Raw genomic sequence first — 15,962 nt, forward strand, 5'->3', positions numbered from 1 at the left:
CTGTCCTTGTGCTCTGCTGTGTTCCATCACATATACTCTTATTTGCCTTGGAGCAGCATTGTGAGCTTCAAATGTCTATACCTTCTCTTTGTTAGCAATAGGGAAGGAGAGAACTGAGTATGGTCTGTGCTCCTTTTCTGCTTTCTTTATTGAACCACCACCATTCCTACTCCTCTTCAGCATAACACCAGGGCAGGTAGTGCAAGAAGCAGACTCTTTCTTACTGCTGGAGGCCTAGGAGTCTTAAGAAAAAGACTGGTAGCAGGCAGATTTTATGTTCTTACTCCTTTTTTTTCTCAAACCAATGTTCTTCAGGTGAGGATGCAAGAATTGACACACTACAAAACTGTTCCATCCGGTCCCCATGGGTGTCAACAGTCCTGGCCTGTGATGCAGGAAGTCTGTACAATGTGAGCATCAGTGACAGTGCCTTGCTGCAGTTCCTACAGAAGAGCAAACGAGACTGTGAGAGATTGGCAGCTATGCATTGTGCCCTGCTCTACTTCCAACACACAGAAGACTTGGAAATTCAGGTGGGAAAAGAACCTGCTCTAAATTTTTTTTCTGGTGACTCATGTCTTATACAAAGCAGGAGCAGGGCATGAATGGTATTAGCTAATGAGAAGTCCCTATTCACCTGGCAGCACCAAGAGGCTCCTCAGCTGGGCTGCCCTAAACCCCTTTATGGGTCTAGGCTGTCCTGAAAACATTTGTATCAATCACTACTCCAGGCAAAATGTTACTACCAAAACCAAATTTTCTGTGCTCTCTTACAACACTTGCTTAAACAGAGAGGTGTGACAAGGTCCCTGTTCTCATTCTGACAGATTATTCGATGGATTTCTGAGAACCTGTCAACATGTCATTCTTTTGACCCCATTCAAGAATTTATCATTGGTAGGTATTTCTTTTCCTGCATACTGAGTTTTCCTGCATTCTCCAGTTGACACTGAAGGAGAGTCCATGGCAGTACAAACTGACTCTTATTTCTGAACTTTTTGGTTATGATTTGTGTTAACTAACCTGCATTTTGTGGCATTAAGAGACAGTATCAGTAGTTTAGAAGATACATAGACATCTCAAAATCAGATTGGCAGTAAAACTTTTCAAATGCATTCTTCTGTCTAGTGGAGCAAATGGATTTATAATTTTAGGTCTCTGGAGATTGGTTCCTCAGCTCTATTATCCTCTAGCTCTAGCCCAAAACATTTTTTTCAAAAGGATTTGGCTTATCATGATACTCTTCTAATAGCTGGTTTCTCAGTCTAGCCAGTGCGGAGTCTTTGTACAAAGGACCCCTGCAGTGCTGAGCTGTAGCCAAACAGCTGACCTAGCCCTGCAGCCATCTGGACTTCTCTTCCTCCTTTTGTGCACAGAATGGGACCAGTTCCACTATGGAGGAAGCTGTTTCAGAGACAGCAGCAGGATTTGTCCCTAAAAAAGTGTCAGATAAGAAACAGTGAAGCCTACTCTTGTTAACTGATAGTTTGTACAATCTTGCCCTTATAAATCTTTTTTCATTGCATTCAGCCTCCCTGTACTGCAGAATGTGTCCAGAAATTCAGAACCTGGATAAACTCCTGCCCTACACATCACTGCATGACTGGATTGGGGTAAGATAACAGCTGGTACTTTAATTAATAACTAGAGGGTCTGGTTTTTTATCCCTTAGTACAGCCTATAGCTTGTGTGTCCTACCTTTCCATAGATATGCTCCAAACTGATACTTTTATGCCTGTGCTTTATGCCTGTTTTAGTTTTCAGAGTCTTACTCTTTTTGGTGTTTTCCATGAGTCAAATTTTTTGTCAACAAATAAAAGCATTTGCAAAACCAAGAACAGTTATTATAATTAAATGGATGGTTAAATATCTCAGTTTTCATAATGAAGTATTAATTTATTCCTTATGATATGAGGTTTATAGAGTAAAGAATACATTTAACCAGCAAAATCATGCAGTTATTTCCAGGACAAACAGATTCAGTAGAGTTAAGATTTACAAGTATGATTGCAGAAGTAAAATAACTTCAAGCAAGACTTTACAGTTAGAGCAAATAGTGTCTTAATTTCTCTGCTGTGACCTTGTTCTAGTATGTTGTTTTTTTACAAATAAGGGTACAGTTTTGGCTACCTAGCTAGTTTCACAGAGGAAATGAGTGATGGAGATTCATTTAGATGCCCCATGTTCTATGCTAAATTATAAGACTATAAATAATTTGTCTTTATTTATAGGTTGTCCCTGGAGTAATATGTGCCACAGACATTATTTCTCTACCTGTTTTGGAGGTAAGTTCCAGTATAAAACCATAATTGTATTTGCAGATTAGTAGCTGCTTTTTTTTTGGTGGGTTGGATGTACTAAATATTAATGCAGCAGCGTCCCCACAGCCCTATCCAAAAATAGATGTGAACAGAAAATTGCCCTGTTGGAAATGATTTATGCATTTACTAAAATATCAGTTAATCAGACTCAAAAATGGTTGGGTTTTTTTCCCTTGCTGAAGACACCTCTATTCAGCAGGGAGGATTATCCATGAATTAGTTCTTGTTAATCAGATTGATACCACTTTGCTGTATGACTTTGGTAGCTGAAGGCAGAGGTGTTATAACAGACAAGTAGGGTTTTATTTAATATATATTATTACATATTTATATATAATAACGGATTATTCTATATTCTATATTATATAATATAGAATATAATAGTATATATTATTATATATTTATTTATAATATATAAATATATAATATATATGTTATTTATATATTTTTATATATGTCTACACATGCCTACTTTGAGGGCTACTTCATTATGCTGCCATTGGTGTGGATGGTTTGTGACCCTCTCACTTTGTTTTGTCCAGAGCATCCTGTGATTGCACTTAGGTCAGGGCTTTGACTACTAAATCTAGGCAAATTCCTGCACAGCCTGGAAAGGGCAGTGGATGTATGGGGAGAGTACAGGCTGTTTGGGTAGGAAATTGTACTTTCCGTTGAAAACAACATGAGTGATTCTTCCCAACTTCCCATTCCACTCTCTCAGCTCCAGTTTAGAGAAATTCTTGAAATTTTCCTAAGCACTCCCCTACAAAATCTGAAAGAGAATTTTAATAAGCAGTTTGTTGTGGAGAGCTAACGGAAAGAATGAGGAGTTTAGACACACCAGCAACAGATAGGATTAGATTCTGGACATGTGACAATGTTGTTCCATGTAGCTCTTTAAAGATGTGCTTATAATTAGTCATAAAGCATCAGTGTTCACAAAACCTGTTAAAAATCAGTGAAATTGCCCTCTGCCCTTTCACTCTGCAGCAGTGCATCATGGCTGTGCTGCACAGATTCATGGGGTTACTGTCAAGAACTGGGTTTTGCATGCTTTGCTTGGAAAGGCTGCCCTGAGAACTGGGACAGCTGGGAAAATCAGATCTTGAGAAAATTTGTGTGCAGATAGTCCCTGTAATTCACGAAGGTTAAAGTTAGTGGGACTTTAGTTTGTCTGAGATTGAACCTCAAGCCCCTGGGGTGCATGCCTTTAGCAGCTATACTTCCTGATTGTGGAACTCATTTCCTATTTCTGTCTGAAACCTAAACAGATTGAAAAGGTCAGAGTTGAGCTAAAGACAAATATTTCCTGCTACTTTTGACAGCAAATTGCTCTGACTCTTGCATGAGGACAAAGATGCTAATGCACAGGGTAAGCTTTAATGCTCTGGCTGTTTTGTACCACACCAGTGTCACAAACCCCCCACAGCTTAAGTGGTCAGTTGGTGTTTCAGTTGGTGCATATTGTTGGCATCCGACCCTGGTGACAGATCTGGTTCTACAAGTAGTATTTCTGTTGCAGAGATTTTATGGCATTTCAGAGAATTGTTAATTGTTACTTTGAGAACCTTTTTGGAGTTCTCAATCTCATGAGTTGTGGAGAGCTTTTGGGAGGGATATGTCCATATTCACATTAAAAAAAATTGTGCTCTTTGGGTATCAGGTGTTTTTATTACTACATTCCTGTTCACCAAGATGAACTGAGAAAGGGGGAACAGTTAGTCTAATTGTCCAAAAGCTCTACATAAGGTTTGCAATTAATAAGTCTAATTTTTCCCCCCTTTTTAAGCACAAATCAAACTTGCAGGGCTGCAAATAAGTTCAGTCAGAAAGGGAGAAGGCAGGAGGAAAAAGAGAAATAAAGGAAATAGGAGGAGGTCCAGGGAAGAGTGAAAATATATAGTGCAAAAAGTTGTCAGAGCACCAGGAGAGAGTTTCTCCCTTGTGCTGTTCTGAACCCCTGGGGTGCAGAGTGATGTTTTACAACGCTCTCTGAATGCCAGCACTGCTGGGGAGACACAGCACTACAGTCCAGAGAAATGTGGACCTCCTGAAGGCAATTGTCACCCCACATCTTTTCCAAGGGGTGTAGCAGAGAGCTCTCTTATCTTCAGTTGAAAACCCACTACTTAATAAAGGCTTCATGGGAGCTTTTCATGATTGTGAACTGGTAAGGCCTTGCTTTGACTTCTGGTAATACAATGTCTTTTAGGTGTCATACTTAGGTGTTAACTCTTGACTCTCTAGAAATGTCACCCAAATAAACACCTAAGATGAAGAAGCCTTCTCTATCTACTCCTTGCCCTGATGATCCTCAAGAAATAATAGATTTAATTGAAAAAATCCTTTAAACTTTTGACTTTTTAATGAGATCTAATACAATGTGTCTTTTTGGGATTAAAAGCAGACAACACTCAAGTCTACCACTTCCTGTTAGAGATTTCATACAGGAAAGAAAATTGCTGTCTTGCTTCCCTCAGCCACGTATCCAAGTCCAGTGTGGTCTAAACACAGTTTTGCAGTGGTAGTGCTGTTGCATGGATTGGTCACTAGATGATACCCTTATGCTGTATTTAATATGTCTCTGGTTTCATACTGGTAACATTTAGGCAACATTCTGCAGTAGTAGGTTGGAGATATCATGAGTTAAGTCCAACAGAGTGAACATATGGTACCATATGTGATCTTAGTTTGCAGCTGCTAAATATAACTAATATGAAGTAAAACCCAAGATTTATTTTCTCTGCTGCAGCTACAATAATAAAGTGACAATAGGCACTGGCAGCAAGAGGAAAGTGGCTGGCAGGATTGAGTCTTTGAAATTTATTTTCCTTGACAAATTATAGTTTATAGTAGGAAGTGGTTTCTTCCTTTTGAGGTTTTATTTTAAGGTTATTGTTATTGTAGGATAGTTGAGAAGAGAGAGCAAAATCCAGTATGTCAGTGCAAGTTTATTGTGTGCAATAAGTTATTTTAGTGCAAGAGTATTGTGTGCTTAAAACTCTCTTTATTCAAATGTTGTTACTATAATGTCTGTGTTGAGGGATAATATCAAGAGGGGCAAGAACAGCTCATACCATCTCTTGTTTTTTAAAACTGTCGAAAAGAATCACCTTAATCTCATCTCTTCCTCAGCAAGGATTGTGTCTTGGCCCCCTTATAAACAGCAGCTTCAAACTTTTATACCCAGTCCAAGAACTAGCTCAGGAAACCGGTGTGGTTTTGTTTAGATTTTGTTCCTCCTGTCTGTTCACAGCTGAGTTTAAGTTAATTTTAGCATTAGAGTCAAATGCTTTAGAATTGCTATGGAAATTTCTGGATTTTGTTTATTTTGTGGGATGAAGCACTGTTGAGGTTGGTTAATGGATGTTTGCAGTCAAAGTATTAATGCAGCTTGAAAATAGTGGCATCCTCCAGCTGTCGTGGCCATGGTGGTATTCCTCTGTTTGGAGCTACTAGAAACCTGAAATGGGATTTATTTGACCAAGCATAAACATTTCCATTTAAGTTAATAGCCTAAGGCTCTTTTTACAGTCAGAGGAAATCTAGACAATAAGTCCAGTGTACTGTGCTGCAGTTCTTCTCATCTCAAACATGTAAATAGGTCAGATGAATTGTGACCCAGAAATATTTGTTTCTTTCCAGGCACCAAATCTTGACTCAAGTCAAGTAAGTGCTACCACTGTCATTCCACCAAGAGAAATTAGTTTTGGTGCTTTGGTTTAACTTCTTTCACTTAGATTGCTTTTACATTAACCACATGTCTTTGCAGTCACTTAATGGGAGGGTGATGAGGTATTTCTTCAAGAGGGCAGCCTGTATTCATGCTTTCTCTGCAACACTCTGTAGTTCCAAAACTCCAAAGGCTTCTGGGAGAAACTCAACTCAAACTTGGAGAGTGTGAAGTATGCAGAGCCACACTTGCACTACCACAGTAACGCTCTCAGGAGGGAATGGCGAAACCTTTCAGAAGAGGTGAGTGAGAGGTACTGGAACTGAAACGCTGGAACTGTCCAGACCTGCCTCTGAAATGGGTGTTATAAAGTTAAGCATGGATGAGTTGGCTTTTTTATTTTGAAGATAAATAAATGGAAATCTGATTAACAGAAGTGCAGAGACTTGCAGTCATTTCACCTAAGGTGATTGCCTGTAAGTTTTGTTCTCTTAAAATAATGCAAGAAATTAAAGAAAAGCAGAGCTTGCACTGTATTGTCACAAAGTTTACATGTCTGTGAGTGCCTGTGAGCATGGGCACTTGGAAGATGGTATGAGGCCCCACTGTGTTTTATTTCCATTCAAAGAGAAAACCAAATTCATTTTTCATCTTCATTCTGTCAAGGAGTACTTTATTTGGTCTTCTGTTTTGTTCATTTTGGGATTTTTGTTTGTTTACAAACCAGAGAGAGGAGAGAAGAGCCACAGCATATTTGAGGAATATTTTTGAAAATGCCAAAAAGTACGTGCTGGTTTCTATTATATTTACCCCTTCTTATTTTGCACAGGTATGTTGGAGGATTTAATATGCCATTTAATTAGTTGATTATGTATCCGGTTAGATATTTTTAAAGAAGATTATCCTGGTGAAAATCAGTTATTGGAATCCTTGTAATCACTACAGCATGAGCAGAAATACAGGCCTCCAGTGCTAGGGAATTTATGGTAGATGTGAAGTTATTCTCAGGCAACCTAGACAGAATTTTTTTAATGATATCTAGTATTTTTACTACATTTAGTCACATGTACTGTTCTCAGATTTCTTTAGCTGTCTTTGAAAGATCAAAGGCTCATTTGAGTTTTTAATGATGTTGTGAAAGCCTTTAGAGTATTGCATATGAAACACACTGATTTTTGTTTCAAACCCCAGGGTGCTTTCTCATCTGGACACTTGGGACTCTGGTAAGTAAAACCTTTCTTGATGTAGGCCTTAGCTGTAAGACTTAGGTTTATTAGAAAATTTCCATCCAGCTGTTGTTTGCTAAAAATCAGTTGCTATGTGTTTTCAGCACAGAGGAGTTTGAGGATTTAAGATGAGAAGAAACCTTTCATGTACTAACTAGGAAATGCTTGAAAAAAAAAGTCCCTAGTTCATATTGGATCTAACAACATAAGCAGTAAAATTCGGTCTGCTAAAGGATATCTTCTTCAGGATTTTTCTTGTGGAGCAGAATATCAGTGACACCATGTTACTGTTGAGTCTTGTTCACAGCCTTTGCAACATCAGAACTTGTGCAGGAGATTAGGACTGGTGAAAAAACACAGTGCAGGTGTAACAAATTTCCTTCGGCCAGAAACACTTGATATTTTTTAATGCTCAGTTTCTCTGTCAAAAATAAGTAAAGCTGCATTTAGTGGTGTATTACATTCCTGCTGTTCACACATCAGTGCCTTCTATGTGCCCTGTCACTGTGTGCTGTGACATGATGCTGATCTAAGTGCTGCTTGGCCATTTATTACCAAGAATTTTCAGGGTACTCATTTCCAGCCCCTAACAGCAATTATCCGTGTCACTGCTCATTATTGCAATGCGCTCTCACTTTGAGAGACTTTGTATCAACTTTGTGAACCTCAGCTTCATGTTTTCAAAGGTGCTTATTGCTAAAGAAGTCCAATGTTTAGCTGTTACTAGATAATTTCTAAATAGCTGCCAACCAGTAATAAGCATCAATGTAGTGTTTCCCTGTAGATTAGTCCTGGAGTACCTTAAAATCCAGCAGTGCAGGTCTTTGTGCTGCTAGGTGGTGGTGTAAACCACCATTTAAAGGTGAAAAAAAACCCAACATTTAAAGGTAAACAAAAATAGGTGAATTTTTTTTAAGAGTTCAGCACTTGGTTCCATTAAATCTTGAGTTGGTTTTATCTATATCATGAAATAGAAGATTGGTTTTCTTCCTTGTTTTAGTAGACAGGAAGCACTGATTAGGAAATACATGTTATTTACTTCAGTACACACTGTAATCTCCTTCTGTTTAGTTAGAGAGGTTGTGTTCTTTTCATAGTGGTCTTCAAATCTCAGTAACAGAAACAGCCAGACCATGGGAGAGAATCAGTGGGAGGTGATTCCCTGGACTATTTACTTTCTGTCTAGTGATTTCCTTGGAAAACCCATGCAGTGGCTAGGGTTTGTTTGTAAATGACAAGATCTAAGTAGCACATTAGCATTGTCTTACCAGAAGGTTCTCTCTGCCTCTTTGCTCTCTTGAGTCACCACACTGTAATAACTCTTAAATATCAAAAAGAAGAAGTGGATGGCAGATAAAGGGTTATTTTCCATTTTTCACTTCTCTTATCCAGTCCATGGTTCTTCAGTGTCTTTGTTCTGTAGCTGAGCAGATCAAACCACAGCTTCTGTTTACTTGTCTGTTCCTAAGTACTTTTGAATCTGTCTGGATTCTTGTGATATTTCTGTAGTGCCATGTCCCTGAATGATTGTTGCTCTGTTTGTTTCAGAGGCGAGGCTGGTACCTCTGTTTGAAGAGGAGGATTATCAGCAGCAGTTGCTCATGGGACTGGTATGTGCCTTTGTCAGTGTGCACTAGAGGACGCACAGGCTCCACAGATGTGTGGAGTGACCTTCCAAGCTCCAGTGCTGATTGGAAGCTCACTCAGGGTAGCTATGGGGGCAAACATGGCATTTCCTATGTTTTAGAGTTCATCATCATATTATTATTTTAGCAGATTACTTTAAGGCATAGGGGAAAAACGGGAATAGAAAGTTGATTTGTCAAAATGCTTTTTCCCAGTGTAACTTTGGCTAGGAATTGGGAGGTCATCTTATTCTGTCAGTTATTTTTGGACTACTTTATGCCTTTAAAACATACATAAGTGAATTCCTGCCCCCCCAGCTTCTTTCAATTTGATGAGCAGAGATCATCTTGCTCCTCAATTGAACACCTTGTTTTACTGTTTCCTTTTCCTTCTATCTCACTTCTAAGACTGTTAGGGCAATTCTGAGGTCCCTTCTCCTTTTGCACTCTTTTTGCCAGTGATCTCCCTAAAGGATCTACCATCTGTATGCTTCTGGGCAATAACTCCTGTCTCAAATCTCTACCTGTCCTCCCTCTGTCTGAATACACGTCTTGTCTCTTGTTCTTTTACTTTTAATATCAACTAACTCTTCAGCATACACTAGAAGGTCTCAGCATTGAGGAGCAGATCAACACTGTCCTGTTTGTTCACATCTGAGGCAAGTTTTCCTTCTTTCCTTCATCTTCCTGTCTCCAAGTTTTGCCTTTCATTCTCTGAAGCTTCTCTACATTCCTTCCCCTCCCTTTATTCAGACAGATCCAAAAAGCAGGTCACTTTGTCTATGCCTTCCTCATACCTGTATATCTGTCTTAACACCCTGAGATTAATCTACATATAAGTTCCTTGAAACAGATTTTTATTTACTGCAGTCTTACTTTGAGCTTCTTAGTAATTCTCAGAAAAGAGCCAGTATGGACTTGAGTTGCAATCTGAAGCTACATGAGGTCAGCAATTATTTCAGAAAGGAGAGAGTAGGGAGTGGCATGGACTGTATGTTAACAAACACCCAACTTTAATGACTTCACAATTAATGTTTAACCTGAAATTGCCATTAATCACTGGTTTTCAGGTTCTTGGCAACTACCACAAATTGTACTTATGGTAGTTTTCTCCATCATAAAATCTCTCAGGTTCATTCATTTGTAATAAGTACTTATATTCTTAGGATTCAATGTTCATATTTAAATCTTTCTTTCATCCTGTTCCCTTGGCTTTACGCAGAGAGATGTGAGAACTGTAAGCTTTTTCTTTTCAGTATCATTGAAAGTTGAACTTCATATTAATTTTGCTAAATTTGCACCAAGTAACCATTTTGAATATTCACATCTGCTGCTGAGTTTAGCAAGATTGTATAGTAGCTTGGGATCTCACTCTGAACTGGAGTTTTGGGGAAATGTTTTATTGAGCCATTGCCTATTGATCAGGCCCTGCACCTGCTGCAGCTTTTGTGTCTCTTTGAAGATGCTCAACGACAACAAATTTTTGGCATTGTTTTCCTAGATGGTTGCTCAGCTGAAGGATCACCTTATGAGACATCTACAATATGTTGGAAAAAAGAAGATTGACCAAATAGTTTTGGATTATGTTGCAAACCTGGTTAGTTTGATTTCATAGTCACTATTGTGAGCTAGTGTGTATTTGTTGGTTTGTAGGTCCTTGTGTGTGTACCAGTTGTATATAGCATATATTTGGTGAGAAGAAATTTTAAGTTTTAAGATATTTAAACATATTTTTCAGCCTAATATTATATAAATTGATAAAGAAAATTAATGTTACTTAAATATTATTAAAAGAGTTGTACCAGTCACTCAGAATGCAGAAGAAATGGTTCCATTTACAGCTTGTGCAAATATGTTCTACTCCCAGAAACAAAATGAGAACTCATCCTGAAAGTTTAAAGCCGTTACATCCATTTGGTTTCCTGTAAAACACATTGCTGCAGGTCTTGAATAATGAAAGTGACACCAGGGGAAATAAAATTGAACAAAATATGTCACTACAATCTGACATGTGGGTAAATCACCACCACTCCTATCCAGTGCCTTCGGTGGGCTGTGTATGTGACAGGAGACAGTGTTGCATGAAGAGATCTTTGTAAACTACTGTGAAAATTTGCTTTCCAAATTCTTATTTTTCTGTCTTTCATCCTCTTAAGAGACCTTTAAAAAGGAAAAAAAACCAAACTACAGAAACCATAACTGTTGTGCACAGAAGTTAAGTACATGGTTTTGTCTGTCTCAAGATCATGTCCTTTAAGTGCAGAACACAGAGTCCTCAAAAGCTTGCATGGCAACTGTAAATCCTGTTCTTTGTGTCATCCCTGCCCCAGTGTTCAGTAGAAGCTCCCAACAGTGCTGTTCTCTAGGGGTGAAAACCTTGGGAATCTTCTTGGAGGCTACTGATGCCTGCATCTCCTCCAAAGTCCTGTGTGAGTCAGTTACTCTGTCAATGTCACAGTGTTCTCTGAACCACTGCAGTCCCACTGCCATTCCTGACTTTTCAAGCCTCACTTCAATAACTTCACAAGTTGTTTCACTGGCAATTTGCAGATTTTTATGTATCTCTGTAGGAAAGAAACTAAAACTAGTGGCTGATTAAATAGGGACAATACAACATGAACCAAAGCTTTGTACCTGAAAATGGTGCTAAAAAAACCCAAGTGGACCATTTATTCTCCTTTTCTTCAATTTGTAATAACAGTTTGTTCACTTTTAGTAAAAACAAGATAAAAATGTGAAAACATCTATTCAACCTTGATCTGCAAAGCTAAATTATTGTAGACTAAATCTTGCAGAACAAATCTCAGCCCTCCCCCACAAGCAAACTCTTAGGACTAATTCTCTCAAACTCAACTGACAGGCTTATTCTTAAAAAAGCTACTATAAACAAAGATAATATGCCTCTAAAAATTGTTTCTGCTTTCTGTTGGTGCATCTTAGATACTGTTTGGAAATCTTTAGAAATTATTTAATTTTTAAACTTGTGTTTTCCCTCATCCTAATTAGAAACTCTCACATCTCAAATCTATCCTAAATGTTTCAGAGTTTTTCAGGGGAATGAACTGGTTTCAGTCTTCCCACAGTTCTCTGTAGCATCAGCAGTGAATAGCAGAGTCATTGAAACTAATGAAACAGGAATAGACTTGAAATTTGTCTGTTTTCTTTCATAAAATATTTTACATTACATTCAGGATCCCAGGAGTGGCTGAGATTAGGCTCTGTGGTGTGTAGTCACCATGTAAATAACTGAAGCAGAAGTTGGAGAAGCCAAAACTTGGGAGCACTGAGAGTTTCTAATGAAACAAAGGCTGGTTGCTGTCAGAGAACTGTGTGTTCTTGTATACAGAGAAGTAACATGGAGAAGTGTGAATGACACACTTCAGTGGGAATTCCTTGTTTGCTGAGGAGTTCTGCAGGGCTGGAGCATGCCTGGTTCCCAGTCCATGTGCCACCTCTCCTGCAGTGGTTGTTGTATGTCCATAGGCTCTCTCCTCTGCAATCACTTTATCTTTATTTCTCTCACTCTTTTCATTTCACTGAGGCAAGAAAGGGGAGAAATAATTTACAGAAGCAGTGTGACATTTGCTGCCCTGACAGCAAGTGGAAGGGGAGGGAGGGTGAGCAGGCAGCCCATGGCACAGGAAACTGGCAGACCTGAATGAATTGCTGAAATTTCCCTGCAAGTCACTGCAGTAGCTGCACGTTTTCCCCTGACATCTGTGGCCAGCTGTCATCTGATATAGGGCTCAGCTGCAAAGGAACAGAAGACAAGACACCGTTCGGATTTGAGTTTCCCCAGGAGAAGGAGGACTGTGTCATACTAGTGCACAGGAGGGGATCTGAAAGACATCAAGACCCTGTCTCACTCCCTTTTCTCCTTTGCTCCTGGTTCTTTTCTTTGACTGCTTTGAAGTCTTTCCTGTAGAAACAGCCAAAGGAGCTGAGCACTTGTGGTTCCCAATTACTTTAGGAGAACTTCAGTTTCCTTGGCACCATTGCCTGGAACTGTAGATGTCTCAAGACAAGGTGACAGCACTGTCAGCCAACACCCTCTTGCATGTGCAGTCTTGCTGTTGGTCTTATTTTCTCTCATTAGTTTAGAGTACTCCAAGGGAAATGGCTTCATGTATGTGCCCCAAAAAAACTTCTTATTGTGTGTCTGTTACTCAGTGAAAAATGGCCTCCCCTGGTATGTGTGTGGCTCTTACTTGGCTGCCCCATGGCTAACCTCGGACAGGAAGCTGCCTATGCTCCTTCCATCAGACAGATAATGCTGCCTTTCTCATGCATATGATCTTTGTGTTATGTTCTGAAAAAGAGATTGAGATGTGGGTAATCTTTCAGTATGTATTTTCTACAATGCCAAGGGTAGATGTTGATCTCCAAAGTGAGTTGTGCTGTTAGTGAGGGTGTCACATCACAAACATTCATGTATTTAAGATGAAAGTATGTTGTGATAACTTGGATGATTATTACTTAAGAAGTTGTTAGCTTTCTGTGCCCTGTGAAAGCTGTACAGTTTGTTGTGTTGTTAAGCAAAAAATATTTATTCTGGAGTAGCATACTCTTGAAAACCATTTGTGTTGCACAAATAATAATTGGTGATTTTGGAGCTTGTAAGAACCTTCACTTCAATACTGGTCCTTCAGATCCAGCTGCAGCTCCTGATGCAGAGGCCTTAGCTGCACCCTCTGTGCTGGCCAGAGGTGAAATTCATTCCAGCAGCAGGTGTGGTTCTTGTGACCCTTCTGTGGAAACTGGAAATCACTCATTTCCAAGAAAACTTGCTATACTCTGGAAAGAAAAAATTGGATCTTTCCACTGCATCTAGAAAGTGTGGAGATGGCAAATATTAGGTAGTTATTTTGCATCAGGCAGCTGTGCAAGCCTGGCTCAAGTCGTGGTGGATGGGAAAGGTGCTACCTTGTAGAACTTTCTGGCCAAGGTACAGAGGAACACTCAGGAACATTACTGAAAATGAATGTTCCAGTTCTGGCCTTTGCATGTGCATCTCTCCTGTGTGTTCTGTTTCTCTCTTGCTCAGAGCCTGTGATGAGTCAGACAATGGAGAGAGCAAAGCCTGTGAGGGGAAAATAGAGTAGGGAAAAAGCATTCCTGGATTCTGACCATCTGGAGGGAGGAAAAGGGTTCCTAACTTCTTGTGACTCCTCTTTGCTAAAGAGGGGTCAGACTAGTCTCCTGAGTTTCTGGGATTGATTGCTGTGCTTTGAGCGCCAGAGATAAAAGGCACAGAGGAAGCATCTCGGTTGTGTAACTGAGATGTGGAAGTAGTTACACATGACAACCAGGAGGAAGTTATTTCAACTCTTCCGTGCGTGGTTTCTCTTTCAGCTGCAGAAGCTGAGAAGGCCCAAGTGGGAACAGGGCTTGTGGCTTTGGTATATGCTGACTGTGTGTGGTGGACATCAGTTTGGGAGCACGAAGAACAACAACATGGGCCAAGGGATTGTTTCACTTCACTGGGGACAAAAAGGAAACTCAATAGATGAGGAGAGGCATTTACTTGTCTCATTTTTCCTCCTTGCCAGGACTAGGTTTATGATTCCTCCTTCCTTCCTTTCTTGGCAAACTGAACATTCCACTGTCTTCAACGTTATCCACTCTTGCTGAACTCTTGGGACTGTTCCTTGCCAAATGCTCAGCCACTTGGACATGCTGCTTTTGCTTTCATGGCAAACAGGTCTGAGAATTTGCTGCAAGAGCTTGCTATCAGTTATCTTCAAGAAGCACAGTTAAGTGTGTTAAGTTGCTGTATGTCTTGCATGATACTTTGATAAACTGGAAGCACTTTAAGCTGCTTGAATAGGGCAATTCTGTTACAATTCAGATTTTAATAACTTTACATTTCAAGGCCCTAGAGAAAAAAAATGAAGACTTAGTAGGAGTCCCATGAAAAGTTTTTAACATAAACTGGTGTGTGGAATGAATTAAGGCCAAGGGCCTGCTGTACACATGCTCCTGGAAACATCCAGTCTTCTCTTTTTTGTTTTAGCTGAATCTGGTGCATCGAATAATGAAAGAAGTGTGGCGGAGATACCAGCTTCATTCCTGTATCTTCTGCTTGTAAGCAAATGATTTGTTAAAGTTTTCAGCCTGCCTTCTTAATTATGGGCATAATGATTTTGGTCTTCATCGGTAGTACTCCTTTGAACAGTCAGTGCTTATGCTGCTGTCAATATTACTGTCACTTACTCTTCCTAAGGATCCTGCTGGCCCTCTCTAGGCCGGTGTGATTATTAAACACACAGGCAGTGTTATGGCTGGAGTTCAAATTGCTGAGTTCGGAGTGGTCCTAAGCTGCGTGGTGGGTGTTAAACACCTGTAAAAGCCAGGTCACTTACACCAGCACCCTTTTACCTGTTGCTGTTGATTCCAGGTACTGCCAAGAGCCTTGTAAATGTGCATTAGTGGGGGAGGATACAGGGACACCAGGGAGACTCTTTGTGTCTGCAGCACTGGGCAGCTGGTGCTGGCTGAGACACCTCAGTAAGCAGGGCAGCATCCCATGGCCCTTCATCCCAAAGGCAGGCATTCAGTGAGCTCCCAGTATGGCAAATTGACCCTCTCTCCAGGAGAGTGTGAGTGATGGGGTTCTTAATGTGTTGCTATTTTGTTAACTACAGTGATGAGAGAGGAACTGCAGGAGAATTTGCAGTGTTCCACATCATGAGTCGGATTTTGGAAGCAGCAAATGGCATGTGCATGCCTTTACCTCCTGGTAAGTTCTGTGTTTTGCTGTTTTAATCATGAGTGAGGAGAGTAGTGCTATAAATTCCTCCCAGCACAGCACTGGTTGCAGCACGTGTCAAGTTAGCTTTGGCAGTATTGACATTTGTTCAAGTCAGTTATAGAGGGCAAGGCCCTTGATAAACCTGTACAAGTGAAATGAAGCAAAATGAAATAGTTAGTAGAAACAGAAATCTAAACAGAGATTTCCAGTGGAATGTGTGGATAGTCTTATCTTAGAACTGTTCATATATATATATATATATAGACAACTGGACTTCAGTGTCAAGAGCTACAAGGGAAAATCCTACCCTCTAGCAGATAGAGTGTTTTTTCTCATGCTCTTTCCCTGCTAATAATTTTCAATTTT

General features: G+C 39.8%; 1 protein-coding gene across 2 annotated transcripts in view; it reads left to right on the top strand.

Annotated features, from left to right (window-relative positions):
- Positions 1-15,962, top strand: part of LOC131573437 (gamma-secretase-activating protein-like) — a 45,432-nt gene that overhangs the window by 22,786 nt on the left and 6,684 nt on the right. Inside the window, exons 16-26 of one of the 2 annotated variants that reach the window (XM_058827403.1) lie at positions 316-533; positions 828-897; positions 1,531-1,613; positions 2,232-2,285; positions 6,171-6,296; positions 6,722-6,777; positions 7,186-7,217; positions 8,769-8,830; positions 10,347-10,442; positions 14,859-14,929; positions 15,490-15,584. In XM_058827403.1, coding sequence (XP_058683386.1) covers positions 316-533; positions 828-897; positions 1,531-1,613; positions 2,232-2,285; positions 6,171-6,296; positions 6,722-6,777; positions 7,186-7,217; positions 8,769-8,830; positions 10,347-10,442; positions 14,859-14,929; positions 15,490-15,584 — 963 coding nt within the window. The remainder of the gene's footprint in view (positions 1-315; positions 534-827; positions 898-1,530; positions 1,614-2,231; positions 2,286-6,170; positions 6,297-6,721; positions 6,778-7,185; positions 7,218-8,768; positions 8,831-10,346; positions 10,443-14,858; positions 14,930-15,489; positions 15,585-15,962) is intronic. The other variant, XM_058827404.1, reaches the window with a different exon arrangement.

Source organism: Poecile atricapillus, chromosome Z, assembly GCF_030490865.1.
Source record: "Poecile atricapillus isolate bPoeAtr1 chromosome Z, bPoeAtr1.hap1, whole genome shotgun sequence".
NCBI classification, from domain to species: Eukaryota; Metazoa; Chordata; class Aves; order Passeriformes; family Paridae; genus Poecile; species Poecile atricapillus.